This window comes from Pristis pectinata, chromosome 32, assembly GCF_009764475.1.
Source record: "Pristis pectinata isolate sPriPec2 chromosome 32, sPriPec2.1.pri, whole genome shotgun sequence".
Lineage (NCBI taxonomy): Eukaryota > Metazoa > Chordata > Chondrichthyes > Rhinopristiformes > Pristidae > Pristis > Pristis pectinata.
Window position 1 is genome coordinate 3,285,209 of NC_067436.1, and position 16,521 is coordinate 3,301,729.

The window sequence follows — 16,521 nt, forward strand, 5'->3', positions numbered from 1 at the left end:
TTGTGCAGATGGTGGTGCTGCTGGGAAAGAACAAAGGCCACGTCTGGGAGAGGGTAAAAGGGAGGAGATGATTACATCTGAGAAAAACTGAATAAGATTATTTATTAGTCACATGTACATTGAAACACACCGTGAAATGCATCTTTTTACATTTGCGCTGGGGGCAGCCTGCAAGTGTCGCCACTCTTCCGGCGCCAACATATGCCCCCAGCTCCTAACCTGTACGTCTTTGGAATGTGGGAGGAAACCGGAACATCCGGAGGAAACCCACACAGACACGGGGAGAACGTACAAACTCCTTACAGACAGCAGCGGGAATTGAACCCGGGTCACTGGTGCTGTAATAGCATTATGCTAACCGCTACACTACCGTGCCACCCTTATGCTGGAGTTATGAGATGCAAAATGGGAAAGGCTGATTGACTGAAACCGTTGGATTCAGTGTTAGACTTAGAAGAACGTAGTATGCCCAGTCAGAAGGTGAGGTGTGTTCCTTGACGTACGTTGCGATAATGTAGCAGCAGAAACAGAAGGTCAGAATGGGAGTAGGAAGCAGAATGAAGCTGAGAGGCAACTCAAGGCCCAGGGTCACCCTAGCAGGTTTGGTCCAATTGCTCTGCAAAACAGTCACCCAATCTGCATTTCACGTGCTCAATGTAGATGAAAAAATGTGGATAAAATCATATACATAAGAACAGTTAGTGTCTGTAGCCTCAATCTTCATCACTCTGTGATCATTACACCTGAGTCAAACATTGCTTTACTGTGAAGTATCACCAGCGGACAGAATGAAGGGAAATCCCAAAGCATTTTAGACGGGCAAGAGAGTAATCAGGGAAGGAGTGGGGCCCAGCAGGGACAGGTTGCATAGCACCAGAGGGTGTAGGAGAGGTCTTAAGTGAATGCTCCTCATCTGTGTTCACATGGAGAAGGAAGTTGTAGTTGGAGAATTCAGGAGGGGGAGAGTGAACTTAAGAGTCATAGAGTCACACAGCACAGAAACAGGCCCTTCGGTCCATCATGTCCATGCTGACCATCAAGTACCCATCTATACTAATGCCATTTGCCAGCACTTGGTCCACAGATTCTGATGCCCCGGTGATCCAAATTCAGATACTTTTTAAATGCTGTGAGAGTCTCTGCCTCCACCACCCCCTCAGGCAGTGCGTTCCACATTCCAACCACCCTCTGGGTGAAAAGAAAATTCTCAAACTCTCTCTAAACCCCTTCATTTAAACCAATGCCCTCTGCTTAAAGACAGTCTGCTATGGGGAAAGGTTTCTTACTCTGCACTCTATCTATGCCCCTCATCAGTTTGTATACCTCTATCAGGTCCCCCCTCAGCCTCCATTACTCCAAGGAAAACAGACCCACTCTCTCCTCACATTTGAAACGCTCCATCCCAGGCAACATCCTGGTGAATCTCCTCTGCACCCTCTCCAGTGCAATCATGTTCTTCCTGTGGTGTGGTGACCAGAACTGGACACAATAGTCCAGCTGTGGCCTAACTAAAGTTTCATTAAGTTCTACCATAACCTCCAAGCTCTTATATTTTCTGTCCTGGCTAATGAAGGCAAGTATCTCGTATGTCTTCTTTTCCACCTTGTTGACCTGAGCTGCCACCTCTGTGAACTTGTACACCAAGGTCCCCCTGTTCCTCAATGCTCCTTAGGGCCCTACCATTCATTGTGTATATCATACCCTGACTGGACCTCCCAAAGTGCATCACCTCACACCTGTCAGGATTAAGTTCCGTCTGCCATTTCTCTGCCTATTTTACCAACTGATCAATATTGTTCTGTAACCTAAGAATATCCTCCTATCAACACCACCGGATTTTGTATCATCTGCAAACTTATCATACGTTAACGACTTGGATATGAAAGTAGGACGTATGTGACAAATAGCAAGGGTCCCAGCACCGATCCTTGTGGTACATCGCTGGTCACAGGCATCCAATGAGAGAAACCCTCCACATCACCCTCAGCTTCCTATTGCCAAGCCAATTTTGGATCCGATTGTCAGCTTGCCTGGGCTAGACCTGAACCACTCAGACCAGGTTCCCATGAGGGACCTTGTCAAAGGTGTTACTGAAGTCCACATAGACTATATCAACCGCCCTGCTCTCATCAACTCTTCAAAAAAGTTCCGTCAAATTGTTCAGACAGGAACTCCCTCCAACAAACACATGCTGACTCTTTGATCAATCCTGGCCATTCAAAGTGCAAATTAATCTTGTTCCTCATAATTTTTTTCATAATTCTGCTCTAACTCCATCTACAAGTTTGCAGATGATACCACTGTAGTGGGCCATATCTCAAATAATGCTGAGTCGGAGTACAGGAAGGAGATGGAGAGCTTAGTGACATGGCGTCATGACAACAACCTTTCCCTCAATACCAGCAAAACAAAATAGCTGGCCATTGACTTCAGGTCAATGCACATACTCCTGTCTACATCAATGGTGCTGAGGTCGAGAGGGTTGAGAGCTCCAAGTTCCTGGGAGTGAACATCACCAATAGCCTGACCTGGTCCAACCATGTAGATGCTACAGCCAAAAAAGCTCACCAGCACCTCTACTTCCTCAGGAGGCTAAAGAAATTTGGCATGTCCCCATTAATCCTCACCAATTTTTATAAGTGCATCGCAGAAAGCATCCTATCTGGATGCATCACAGATTGGTACGGCAACTGCTCTGCCCATGACCACAAGAAACTGCAGAGAGTTGTGGACACAGCTCAGCACATCATGGAAACCAGCCTCCCCTCCATGGACTCTGTCTATCCTTCTCGCTGCCTCGGTAAAGCAACCAACATGATCATAGACCCCACCCACCCCAGACATTCTCTCTTCTCCCCCCTCCCATCGGGCAGAAGATACAAAAGCCTGAAAACACATACCACCAGGCTCAAGGACAATTTCTATCCCACTGTTATAAGACTATTGAACGGTTCCCTAGTACGATAAGATGGACTCATGACATCACAATCTACCTTGGTATGACCTCGAACCTTATTGTCTGCCTGCACTGCACTTGCTCTGTAGCTGTTACACCTTATTCTGCATTCTGTTATTATTTTACCTCGTACTACCTCAATGCACTGTGTAATGAATTGATCAGTGTGGACAGTATGCAAGACAAGTTTTTCACTGTACCTTAGTACATGTGACAATAATAAACCAATTCCAAATTTTCTATGATAACTTCCCTACCACTGACATTAGACTAACCATCTGTAATTACCTGGTTGAACCCTGCTGCCCATCTCAAATAAAGGGACCACATTTGCCGTCCTCCAGTCATCTAGTACCTCACCTGTGACCAGCAAAGATTGAAATGTCTCCATCAGGCCTCCATCAATCTCCTTCCTCACATCCCAGAGTAGCCTGTGACACATCTCATCAGGCCCTGGGGCTTTGTCCACCTTTAAGCCCACTAAGGCATCTCATACCTCCTCCTAGTTAACTGCAACAAAATATATTGATTAAAGCTGTTCCATTGATGTTGTCTACATGGACTTCAGTAAAGACTTTGACTGGGTTCCACATGGGAAACTGTCCAAAAGATTAGAGCCCATGGGATCCAAGGCAAGTTGGCAAATTGGATCCAAAATTGGCTTGTGTTGTGAAACAGATTCGGGGTCACAGAATGCAAGGACTCTGAACACAGTCTGGCAGTAAATGTTTTGTTTACAAAAGACAAACAAGGGAAAATGGTAACGGGAACAACACACACATACGCGCACGGTTTATAGCAAGCGTGGGAAAATCACAGTGGGGTAAAATACACACACACACACACACACACACACACACACAAAATGAACTAGGTACAGACAATCAAGGGAAAACAATACGATACCCACCACCCCTTGACTCAGTGCAGGCACAGCTCTGTGCTACCAGGGACACTAACTAAAATGCTCCCAACCCTTTAACAGTGCACACCTCACCAACGATTTCTCCAGCGCCGTCCACGGTCCTTGGCCTGGAGTGAAGCAGGGTGGTCCCTCGAAGACAAAAGAGGAAGAGCCAAGCACATGTGGCACTCTTGAGTGAGGGGTGGGAGTTGTTTTTGTGATTGGAAGCCTGTGACCAGCAGTGTCCAATAGGGATTGATGCTGGGACCCTTGCTGTTTGGTACATACATTAACGATTTGGATGTGAATGTAGGAGGAATGACAAGTAGGTTTGTAGATGATACAGGGATTGGGGGTGTTGTTGGTAGCGAGGAGGATAGACAGGCTACAGGATGCTATTGGTACAGTGGTAAATTGGGCAGAACAATGGCAGATAGAATTTAATCCTGGTAAGTGTGAGGTGATGCACTTTGGGAGGACTAATAGGGGATAAGACATACACAATGAGTGGTAGGGTCCTAGGGAGTATTCAGAAACACAAGTCCAAGGATCTCTGAGGTGGCAGCACAGGCAATAAGATGGCTAATAAAGCACAATGGATAATAGCCATAATTAGCTGGGACATGAGGCAGGAGGTAATGGTGTAACATGACAACACTGGTCAGGCCACAGATGTAGTACTGTGCACGGTTCTGGTCACCACACCATAGGAAGGACGTGATTACACTGGAGAGGGTGCAGATGAGATTCACCAGGATGTTGCCTGCAATGGACTATTCTCCCTGACACTGCACTCCACACCCCAACACTTGCTGCATAACAGTGTGTTTCACTTCGTGTTAATGTTGGTTGTTTTTTTTTCCAATCACCATCATTCTATGTTCCCTAATTCTTGATTCCTCTCCCAATGGGAACAGTTCTGTCGCAACCCTCATGATTTTAAATACTCCCGTCCTCACACCCTCCTCTGCTCCAGGAAGCACAGTGGTGCAGCGAGTAGAGCCACTTCCTCACAGCGCCAGAGGCCCAGGTTCAATCCTGGCCTCGAGAGTTGTCTGCATGGACTTTGCATGTTCTTTCTGTGATCACATGAGCTTCCTTCGGTTGTTTCGGTTTCCTCCCACGTGCCTGTTGCTAGGTCAATTGGCCATTGTAAATTGCCCCGAGTGTAGGTGAGTGGTTGAATCTGGGGGGTGTAGATCACGATATGGGCAGAATGACAAACAAGGGATTAATGTAGGATTAGAGTAAAACAAGTGGTTGATGGTTGGTGTGAATGGGCCAAAGGGCCTGTTTCAGTGCTGTATCTCTCTCTCTCCAACCCCACCTTATCCGGTCAATCACAAAGGTTCATCATAACTTCCTGGGTCTGGGTGGTTATACAGAACCATGCCAATCCTGGGCAAACAATTTGCAACTCCATTTCAAAACTAGGTATTGTCATTGTGTGAGGGAACACTGAAGTACAGCTGGGGCAGGACAGTTGGTACTGAGGGTACTCAAGGGAAATTAGACAGTACACTACTCCAATACTAACACAGTTGGAATGCTGTGGACCCACTGATGTGATGCTGTTGACAGCAACCTTGTTAACACTGAAACAGACCAGGATAAGCTCCTCGATAGAACGAGGATCTGGAGTCCATCAGCTGTCGATCCCCTGCAACCCCTAAAGTTCTCCAACAAATATTCTCCAACACAGCTGTGGCTGAGGGAGAGAAGGCCGTTCACTACCATCTGAAGTGGTCCAGTTCGTGTGGGGGAGAAATATTCCACCTCCCTTCCTCTGCTACTTGGCAGAGGGGTTTTATTTGGATTCCTATCCCATTCCAGGGGTGGGGGGTGATTCTGAGGAGGGGATTCTGAGGTGAGAGAGGGTTCTGAGGTGGGAGCGAGTTCTGAGGGGGGTTCTGAGGTGGGAGGGGGTTCTGAGGGGGGTTCTGAGGTGGAAGGGGGTTCTGAGGGGGGGGGGTTCTAAAGTGGGAGGGGTTTCTGAGGGGGGAGTGGGATTCCAAAGTGGGAGTGGGATTCTGAGGGGTGGGGGTTCTGAGGGGGAGGGGGTTCTGAGGTGGGAGGGGGTTCTGGGGAGGTGGTTCTGTGGGTGGAGAAGCCAAAGGCAGAGTGTGAATCCCAACGTCCTCACTCTCACTTGTCATTAAGACTTCATGGGGAGGGGGTGTTGGTTCTGTCACTGCATGTCTGCGAGTGGCTGGTGCGTGCAGTTATCCTGATAGGTATGGGTTGGGGGGAGGGGGAGTGGGAAGTGCAAAGGTATACATGTAAAATCGTCAGGCACTGAGGCGGGGGAGGTTTGTTTCTGAATGTGTCGAACCCCAGGAGAGACTGAGGGACCCCGGGCATCATCGCGTACAACCCCTGTCACTGGTGCACCGTTGTACACGGGGACTGCCGACGGGCTACTGTGGTGTACAGTCTGGGTCACTGGGTCACCGAGTACTGTCTGCCACTGGGTCACTGTGTACAGTCGGTCACTGGGTCACTGTGTACGGTCGGTCACTGGGACACCATGTACAGGCTCCACCATGTTCCGTTCCGAGCAGCTGAATCCCAGTCTGTCCTCTTCAAGTCCAAGTCTCTGAAGTACGACCGCCCTCCCACACCCCACATCCCCCCCCAACACATCCTCCCTCCCCCCCCCCCCCCCCCCCCACACACACACACACACACGCATTCCCCCATCACTGGCCTGGAGTCAGCACAGATTGAAGCTTCATCTCCAGAACGTTCCTGCAGGAACAGAGGACCAACCACTGCACCATCACGTAGACGCTTTCTCACCGATTTCCTCTGAACACGTGTAACTTTCACAGTTACCGCAGGATTGGAGATGTCGGAGTGCAGAGAATCATCCGATCAGGTGGCGCTTGGTGTGGGAGGGATCCCTCAGGTGGACATGTCGGCCGGCAGTTGTCGTTCACCGTGTGGAATCTCCCAGAACAAGCGGGATAAGGAGGGGAGCCAGTTTCATTCACAGATTGCGGAGGAGTTGGATCGCTTGCCCCCGAGGGCAGCTCTGCATTGGTGGGACGGAGCTGGGACGGCACTCGGCACCCACAAGGCGGCAGCGAGGTGGACTTCCATCCTGACGCAGATTGTAGTGTAACAGCGGGTGTGAGATGGTACCGTGCAATCAACCCACCTCCCTGTGTGGTTCTACTAATGAAGTGCTGGGTGCCCTCAATCCTCTTCTCCGTTTCCCACACTGGCCGCCTCTCCTCCGGGACAGAACAAGGATATGTTCCCCTTCTCCTCTCCCAGTGAACTGGAAGGACAGTTCATCAGCCCCAGGATCTGGAGGACTTTGTGCCAAAGTAAAGTACACACAGGCTGGACGGCTTGTGTTGATTTCTTTTGCTTTTTTTATATTAAATATAAGGACGTTACATATGAAGACGACACAGTACAGGCGACCCCCGCATTACAGCCGTTCGGGTTACGGAAATGAGCCCGCACAGAATTCACAAATTACTACCCAAAAATTTGAGATACCGAATAAAATTCGCTCTCACGAAATTCATGTGAGTGGAAAAAAGTAAATAAATCAACACAATTTTTTTCAGCTTGCGTTTCTTGACACATGAGGCGGCTTCACGTTACGTCGCGATATGGCCCGTTTTCCAAGAAAGCAGCTTCCCCCGTAACGCGGGGGTCGCCTGTATTGTTTGTGTAATCATTTCAGAATTGTACCGTGTGACCAGCTGCTGTCTGTACTATTACATTACTGTTGTTAAACAGGCTGGAACCAATTTGTCTGTCTGGTGGTAAACACAGACATCAAGTACGCTCTGTAAATTCTTTTATTAGTTTAACTTACTGGCTATGGTCCAGTTTCTTACCGAGAGACAACGTTTCATTTTTAATTTGATGAAACAAATTATTTTAAACTCAGATTAAGGATTTGGAATATATAGCCAGATTTAGCCGTCAGATCCTTGAATGTAAAATCACGAAGTCCCATTTCACGTTATTTAATTCCTAAATGTAGTCACAGACCTGATATGAACTCCAATTAATATTTCCATTTTACCACAATAAGCAGAAGTGTATTTAACTGAATTTATGAATTTAAAAAATGTGAACATTTGTCATTAAAACAGAACACTTAGTGAACCATGCCCAGGGTTCAGGAAAGGTCGGGACAGCCACACACCAGGCTGCTGAAAGTTGATCCTACTTCTTCAACTATCTGACTTATCTATCTCCAGATAAATTCGTGTACGGGTATTCTGAGTTCAGGCTTCTGAGGGTCCGTCTTCTGCTGACGCCGCCGTATAGATCACCCCTCTGGTTTCAGTTGTTTTACGCGCTCTGCAGAAGCAAGAAAAAATATCAACAGCGAGTGGGGGAGGAAAGGAAGAAGCTCGCTGTTGGAGCCGATATTTACCGACATCTCCAAAACAGCCTCACCCAGAATACAGCGAATGGAAGGGATGGGCGGCAGGGGTTTGAGGAGCCGAAATCGGCTCTTCTCTTCCTCTGTAACACACAGAGAAGCTCTGCTGAAGGTTACAGGAGGGTTCAGCTTGTGAAACTTCCCGAGCGTCAGTCGACACCGATCTACCAATCCACTGCAATTTAGCCAAACTCAAGCAAGTTTAAAACACTGCCGACCGAGCCTCAGTGCCAACGTTGTCAACCAGAACTCGACTATGGGTTTATGCACAGGGACCCGAGCAGGAAGTTCTTAACTTCTCATATGGGGAGCTCTGAATCTATGGAGCACCTAATTCCACGGGGAAAGGTCAAATTCCACTCTCGGGCAACTTCACACAACTTCGCTCTGGAGAAAACACCCCAAGTTTGTCCAACCTCTCCTTATAGCACATGCCCTCTAATCCAGGCAGCATCCTGGTGAACCTCTTCTGCACCCTCTCCAAAGCCTCCACATCCTTCCTATAACAGGGTGACCAGAATGCAATACTCCAGATGTGGCGTGATTAGAGTTTTATAAAGCTGCTACATAATACTCAGATCCTCACAAAACAATAACGGACTTGACTGCTGTTAACAATGTTGTTCCACCAGAGGTCAGTGTTGACCCCATTATTGGATAGATCCAGTACAAGGTGTGGAGCGAGTGATAACTGTGCTAAAGCTGGACACAGATTGCCACAGCAGATGAATGAAAATTGAACAGAGGGTGAGGAGCTGACTTATGTGGGAGGGAAGTTCAGGAGAGAAATATCCACCAAACAATCAAATGGAACTTAGTACAGACAGCCAAGGAGTGAAGTTTGAAGAGTTGGTCATTTTCTACAGTTGCTTCCAAACTTATCCCAACACCAACTCACAACTCGTCCCAACACCAATTCACAACTCGTCCCAACACCAAATCACACTTCACTGCCACCTCGGCCCTAAACCAAAGATTCACTTTCAAACTTATCAGATGTTCAAATCCATCCCTCCATGGACTCATCCTGATCAGTGTGTCACAGTGTCAGCGCAGTGCCACCTCCCAACCTCGTCCGTCCGTCACCTCCCTCCATCCATAACCTCCTCCCTCCTCCCTCCCTCTGTCACATCCTCCCTCCATCACCTCCTCCCTCCCTCCACATCACCTCCCTCCCTCCGTGTCACCTCCTCCCTCCCTCCGTGTCACCTCCTCCCTCCCTCCATCACCTCCTCCCTCCATCACCTCCTCCCTCCCTCCGTCTGTGTCACCTCCTCCCTCCCTCCACATCATCTCTTCCCTCCCTGCACTCCTCCAGCTGTCATCCCTGGAGGATTCCCTGACTTTGATCGCTCCCTCCCTCCCCCTGCCTCCATGTTCTGCAGTTGCACTGGCCTCATGTTCCTGGGCTCTGTTGCCCTTCTGTGGCCAGAGCCCTGTCCTAACCCACCCCTCTGCTGACACTGCTCCTGGGATCAATCCCAGCAAGTGGGAACGTGTAACCGGCAGGGTGTAACTTCCAGCGGTGCTGTGTGTGAGCAGTCTGGAGGATGGATCAATTCCTCAGTAAACCTTTCTCTTCCAACAGGACAGAGAGGTAGGAGAGGGGGGCAGGGTGAGGGATGGCAAGGGTGCAGAGAGAAGGGGTGGGGCCACTGATACATCCGGCTATGCCATAAATTGTTACCTTTTCTTTAGGAAGAAGACAGTCAGTGAGAAGGCGCTCACAATACAAAGCACACAGCACAAAGCAATGATCAGGACTCCACCTGCAGAGAAAACAGCAACAAGTCAAAAGACAGTTGGATAAGTGGCAGGGACTTAGAGGGATATGGGCCAAACACGGGCAAATGGGACTAGTTTGGAGGACACCATGGTCAGCATGGACCAGTTGGGCCGAAGGGCCTGTTTCCATGCTGTATTACTCTATGACTCTAAGCAGCACAGACTGACAGTGGGAGTGATCACCTACTGCCTGCTTCAAGCAGAGTTATTGAAATTACTGGTACTTGGCGATGGAGTTCTGAACTTCTCATATGGGGAGCTCTGAATCTATGGAGCACCTAATTCTGCAGGGAAAGGTCAAATTCCTCTTTCAGGCAACTTCACACAGCCTGATCCTTGTCTGTGGGGAATGAAAATTTAAAAACCGCAAATGCTGGAAATCGGGAATAAAAACGGAAAATACTGGAAAATTGAACAGGTCAGGCAGTGTCTGTAGAAAGAAAAACAGTCATTGTTTCGGGATATATGGGATCCGATAAAGGGTCTTTGACCAGAAATGTTAAGCGTTTCTCTCTCCACAGATGCTGCCCGACCGGCTCAACTTTTCCAGTATTTTCCAAATCTATTCGTGATCCATTGGGATTGGTTACCGGGTTCAAACACTTGAGAACCGTCACCCAGTTTATGGGCACAGTTACATCCCAACACAAGCAAAACTCGGCAGTAATTCCACCATCAACAGGAAGCTGTGATGGAGTAACTGGCTTCTGATAAACCTGTGATTAGATGGATATCCACACCGTTAACTGGACCCTGGTCCCGTCCATTCACCGTGGTTCTGGTGTGGTAACTGGAGCGTAGACAGACTTCACCGCTCTATCAATGGACAGAAGACTGGGCTCGGTGCAGTTGTGAAGGCCGGTCTCCAAATGTCGTTCCAGGAACTAAGGCAACCATCTGGCAAAGCACCAATGAGTCACAGGGTGTGGCTGACTGCAGCCAGGACCACAACAACAGCCCACCCCTGGACGCCCCTGAGGGGGGCAATGAGCTGCCTTCTGGAACCGCTGCAGTTCATGTGGTGAAGGTGCTCCCACAGTGATGTGACGGGGGTTCCAGGACATCCCCATCACCATAGAGGATTGGATTGGTTTATTACGTTGGGTTATAATTGTCACCTGTACTGAGGTACAGTGAAAAGCTTTTGTTTTGTGTGCCATCCAGACAGATCATGTCGTACATAATTACATCGAGGTATAAAAAAGAAAATCAGAATGCAGAACATAGTGTTGCAGTTACAGAGAAAGTGCAGACAAATGAAGTGCACTGGTCACGACAAGATAGATTGGGAGACCAAGAGATAAGTAGATTTAAGACAACATTGAGACACAAGAGATTCTGCAGATGCTGGAATCTAAAGCTACACACACAAAATGCTGGAGGAACTCAGCAGGTCAGGCAGCATCCACGGAGGGAAATAAACTGTCGATGTTTCAGGCTGAGACCCTTCATCAGGACTGGAAAGGAAGAGGGCAGAAGCCAGAATAAGAAGGTGGGGGGTGGGGGAGGAGCACAGGCAGACAGGTGACAGGTGAGTCCAGGTGAGAAGGGGAAGGTAGGATGGTGGGGGAGGGGACAGATGTGAGAAGCTGGGAGGTGATGGGTGGAAGAGGCAAAGGGCTGAAGAAGAAGGAATCCGGTAGGAGAGGGCAGTGGACCAGGGAATAAAGGGAAGGAGGTGGGGTATAGCTGGGCAGGTCATGAGGGTGGGGGAGGGAAAGGGGGAGGGGGCCACAGGAATCAGGGAAGACAAGGGGGGGGGGGGAAGGAGGGAGAATATGAATAGTTACCGGAGGTTGGAGATATCGATGTTGAGGCCATCAGGTTGGAGACTCCCAAGGCGGAATATGAGGTGTTGTTCCTCCAACTTACATTAGTAATTGTTACAGTGAAAAACACGATGACGCTGGAGGAACTCAGCAGGCCAGGCAGCATCCATGGAGAAAAGCAGGCAGTCAACATTTCGGGTCAGGACCCTTCCTCAGGACTTAACTCAGAATGAGTCCTGAAGAAGGGTCCTGACCCGAAACGTTGACCGCCTGCTTTTCGCCACGGATGCTGCCTGGCCTGCTGAGTTCCTCCAGCATCATTGTGTTTTTCATCTAGATTACAGCATCTGCAGTCCTTGGTTTCTTTAGTAATTGTTACATTGTTAGTAATTCTAATGGTCTTAGAATTAAGATTCAGAAGAGTGGAACTATTATACTAAATGTAATGAATGGATCTGCTGAAGCCAGCTTGCAGAGTTGCCACGGTCCAGTGCAATCTTGGACTATGCATCTGCACAGAGTAATCTTCTGTAGATGTATTAGGGAAACATTGTCAGTCTGGACACCACAGGAACCTCATTTTGAAACTTTATTCCTTACCTGGAGTCAGGGTGTGCCCAGCGTTTACAGCTTCTGAAAGAAAAAGATAGTGACAACAATTGATACTGCTTCATTTTTTGATACATTTATTACAGAATCTAATCTGTAAGGCTTAATATTTGTTAAATGTTCTAACCTTCCTGCAGAATGAATATAGGGCGTTTGGCAGAAGGTTAAAAATCAGGGCTGTAGTCTCTGGATCACTCCCGGTGCTACATGCTAGTTAGGGCAGGAATAGGAGGACAGGCAAATAAATGTGTGGCTGAGGAACTGGTGCAGAGGGAGGGATTCAGGTGCTTGGACCACTGGGATCTCTTCCGGGGCCTGTAAAAGGAGGACGGGTTGCACCTGAACTGGAGGGGGTCCAATATCCTGGCGGGGAGATTTGTGAGGGTGTGTAGGGTTTATAACTGTTACAATTTGTGCACTGAGCATGCTGATTACTGATGGCAATGAAGCAATACTTTCCCTGGTTCCCTGGAGCATTGGTCATACTGCAGCATTCCTGTTCATGTCTGGTGTCAGTTTCACCGTCACAAAGCAACCTCAAGGTCAGACGGGAGTGGTATTCATGGTCAGCACTTGTGAAAAATACCGATTTGGGTTAATGTCATAAAGAAAACAAGCAAAGTACCGGGACTTATTCCTTGCAGGGTAGCCTTGGGAAGCAGAGAAGCTGCATTAATTTTGTATCAAACCATGGTTAGACTGGATTGACAGTTCTTCCTCACACCTTCCTCATTCCATATTATAAGAGAATTGTAAAGGCAGCAGAGAAAGTGCCTGAAAAAAGCTTAAATAAGTGATAACAGAAGGGTTAAAAATTAGGGGAGGGAAAACTTATTGAAGGATCTTTAATATTATGAAAGTATTTGAAAAGGTTGTTGTTCAAAAGGCGATTCTCCTTGTGGAGAAGACCAAAGCTCCCAGCCGTAAAAATAAGATAGTCACTCATAAATCCACAAGGAAGGTGGTGAAGCTGGTAAGTGTCATAGCACCAGGGGCTCAGGGTCAATGCTGACCTCAGATATGTCTGCGTGGAGTTTGCACGTTCTCCCTGTGACCACATGGATTTCCCCCAGGTGCTCCAGTTTCCTCCCACGTCCCAAAGGTGCACGTTGATAAGTTAATTGGCCACTGTAAATTGTTCTCACTTGTAGGTCGGTAGGTTAGTTGGTCACTCTGTTGCCCCAATTGTGAGTGATAGAATCTTGGGAGAGTTGGTAAGAATAAGGGGAGAATAAACAATGGGATTAGGGTAGGATTAGTGTAGTAAATGGTGGTTGATGGTTGGTACAGACTTGATGGGCTGAAGGGCCTCTTTCTGTGTTGCATCTCTCTCTGGCTCCTCAGGAGGGTTTGAACTGGTCTGGCAGGGGGGTGGGACCCAAAGTAGTAGTGTGGCAGATGAGAAAGTTGAGGCATACACAGAAGCTATCGCAAGGCCAGTAGGCAGCACAGGGAGCGAGGAAGGTCTGAGGGGCTAAACTGCACATCTCAATGCGAGATGCCCGAGGGGTGAGGCAGAGGAACTCGGGGCACGGATCACAGGATTGTGAGGTTATAGCTGTAACAGAAACATGGCTGAGGGAGGGGCAGGACTGGCAGCACAGATGTTCTGGAGTACAGATGCTACGGGCGTGACAGAGCGGAGGGAAGAGAGGAGGGGAGTTACAGTATTGATAAGGGAGAACATCACAGCAGTACTGAGCGAGGATATTCCTGGGGGATTGTCCAGTGAGACCGTATAGTAGAACTGAGGAATAAGAAAGGGGTGATCACTTTAGAAACATAGAAACATAGAAAAACTACAGCAAAATTCAGGCCCTTCAGCCCACAAATCTGTGCCGAACATGTCCCTACCCTAGAAATTACTAGGCTTACCCATAGCCCTCTATTTTATTCAGCTCCATGTACCTATCTAACAGTCTCTTGAAAGACCCTATTGTATCCGCCTCCACCACCGTTTCCGGCAGCCCATTCCACGCACTCACCACTCTCTGAGTAAAAAACTTACCCCTGACATCTCCTCTATATCTGCTCCCCAGCACCTTAAACCTATGTGCTCTTGTGGCCACCATTTCAGCCCTGGGGAAAAGCCTCTGACTATCTACCCGATCAATACCTCTCATCATCTTATACACCTCTATCAGGTCCCCCCTCATCCTCCATCTCTCCAAGGAGAAAAGGCCGAGTTCCCTCAGCCTGCTTTCATAAGGCATGCTCCGCATTCCAGGCAGCATCCTTATAAATCTCCTCTGTACCCTCTCTATGGCTTCCACATCTTTCCTGTAGTGAGGCGACCAGAACTGAGCACAATACTCCAAGTGGGGTCTAACCAGGGACCTATATAGCTGCAACAATACCTCTCGACTCCTAAATTCAATTCCCCGATTGATGGGATTGTACTGTGGGTCCCCCAATAGTCAGTGGGAATTAGATGAGGAAAGATGTAGTGAGGTTCAGATAGCTGTAGGAATACTGACTGGGACTGGGACTGTCCCAGTGCTATGGGATTAGATGGGGCAGAATTTGTTAAGTGCGTTCAGGAAAGTTTTCTCACGCAATATGTAGATGGCCCGACTAGAGACAGGGTAACACTGGGCCTCCTGTTGGGAAAGGAGGCTGGGCGAGTGGCTGAAGTGTCAGTGGGCGAGCACGTTGGGACCAGTGACCATAGTTCCACTTGTTTTTAAATCAATATGGAAAATGGAACTGGTCAACAAGTTAAAGTCCTAACTCGAGGCAAGGCCAATTTTGATGGCATTTAGACAGGAAGATTGATTGGGAGAGGTTGTTTGCAATAAAGGGACATTTGGCAAGTGGGAGGCTTTTAAGAGTGAGATAGGGAGAGTTCAGGGCCAGTGTGTTCCTGGTGGAGTGAAGGGCAAGGTTGGCAGGATTAGGGAACCCTGGTTCACAAGAGATATTGAGGATCTGTTCAGGAGAGCTAAAAAGGCCTATGAGGTATCCCTGGCAGATAAAATAGAGAATCCTAAGAGATTCTATAAGTATATTAAGTGCAAAGGAGTATATGGGGAGAGATATGTCCCCTTATTAGTGTAGCTATTTAGCTGTAGAGCCACAGGAGAAAGACATCAGTCAGGGAAACTCCCCTCCACCACTACTCTCAAAGTGGATGTCCCTGGGGTCTGACCACATGTATCCTAGGACATTGCAGGAAGCAAGGGGAGAAATCACTGGGCCCCTGGCAAAGATATTTGTATCATCGTTAGCCAATGGGTGAGGTACCAGAGAACTGGAGGGTGGCTAACGTTATGCTTTTATTCAAGAAGGGCTGCAAGAATAAACCAAGGAACTACAGGCCGGTGAGCCTTACATCAGTAGTGGGAAAGTGATGGAGGGGATTCTGAGAGACAGGATCAACCCGCATTTGGAAAGGCAGGGACTGATTAGGGATAGTCAGCATGGCTCTGTGTGTGGGAAATCGTGTCTCATGGATTTGCTTGGGTTTTGTGGAAGCAGTGACCAAGGCTGTAGATGAGGGCAGGGTGATAGTGGGCTGTAGCAAGGGCTTTGACAAGGTCCCGCATGGTAGGTTGGTCCAGAAGGTGAGATCACATGGGATCCAGGGTGACCGAGCCAGTTGGATGAAGAATTGGCTCGGTGGTAGGAGTCGGAGGGTGGTAGGGGAGGGGTGTTTTTCAGATTAGAGGCCTGTGACCAGTGATGTGCTGCAGGGATCGGCACTGGGTCCCTGTTGTTTGTCATCTATATTAAGGATTTGGATGAGGATGTGGGTGGATGATTAATAATTTTGCCGATGACACCAAAACTGATGGTGTAGTGGACAGCAAAGAAGGTCGTCCAACGTTACAACAGGATCTGGATCAACTGGGAAAGTGGGCAAAGGAATGGCAGATGGAGTTTAACTAGAACAAGCGCAAAGTAATTCATTTTGGGAAGTTAAACCAGGGCAGCTCATACACAGTGAATGACAGGGTGTTGGGGAGTGTTATAGAACTGAGAGCTAGGGGTACAGGTACGTATTTCATTGACGTGGGTAGGTAGGGTGGTGCTAGGCACACTTGCCCTCATCGGTTGGGGCACTGAGCACAAGAGTTGGGATGTC

At 48.3% G+C, this 16,521-nt stretch overlaps 1 protein-coding gene across 1 annotated transcript in view; it reads right to left on the bottom strand.

The window, feature by feature from the left end:
• Positions 1–7,200: 7,200 nt before the first annotated feature.
• The window catches only part of ca12 (carbonic anhydrase XII), a 50,524-nt gene continuing 41,203 nt past the window's right edge, over positions 7,201–16,521 (bottom strand). Inside the window, exons 9-11 of the mRNA XM_052042422.1 lie at positions 12,429–12,461; positions 9,962–10,043; positions 7,201–8,189 (exon numbers count right to left, since the gene is read on the bottom strand). Of these exons, the coding sequence (XP_051898382.1) occupies positions 8,114–8,189; positions 9,962–10,043; positions 12,429–12,461 (191 nt within the window). The 3' untranslated portion in view covers positions 7,201–8,113. The remainder of the gene's footprint in view (positions 8,190–9,961; positions 10,044–12,428; positions 12,462–16,521) is intronic.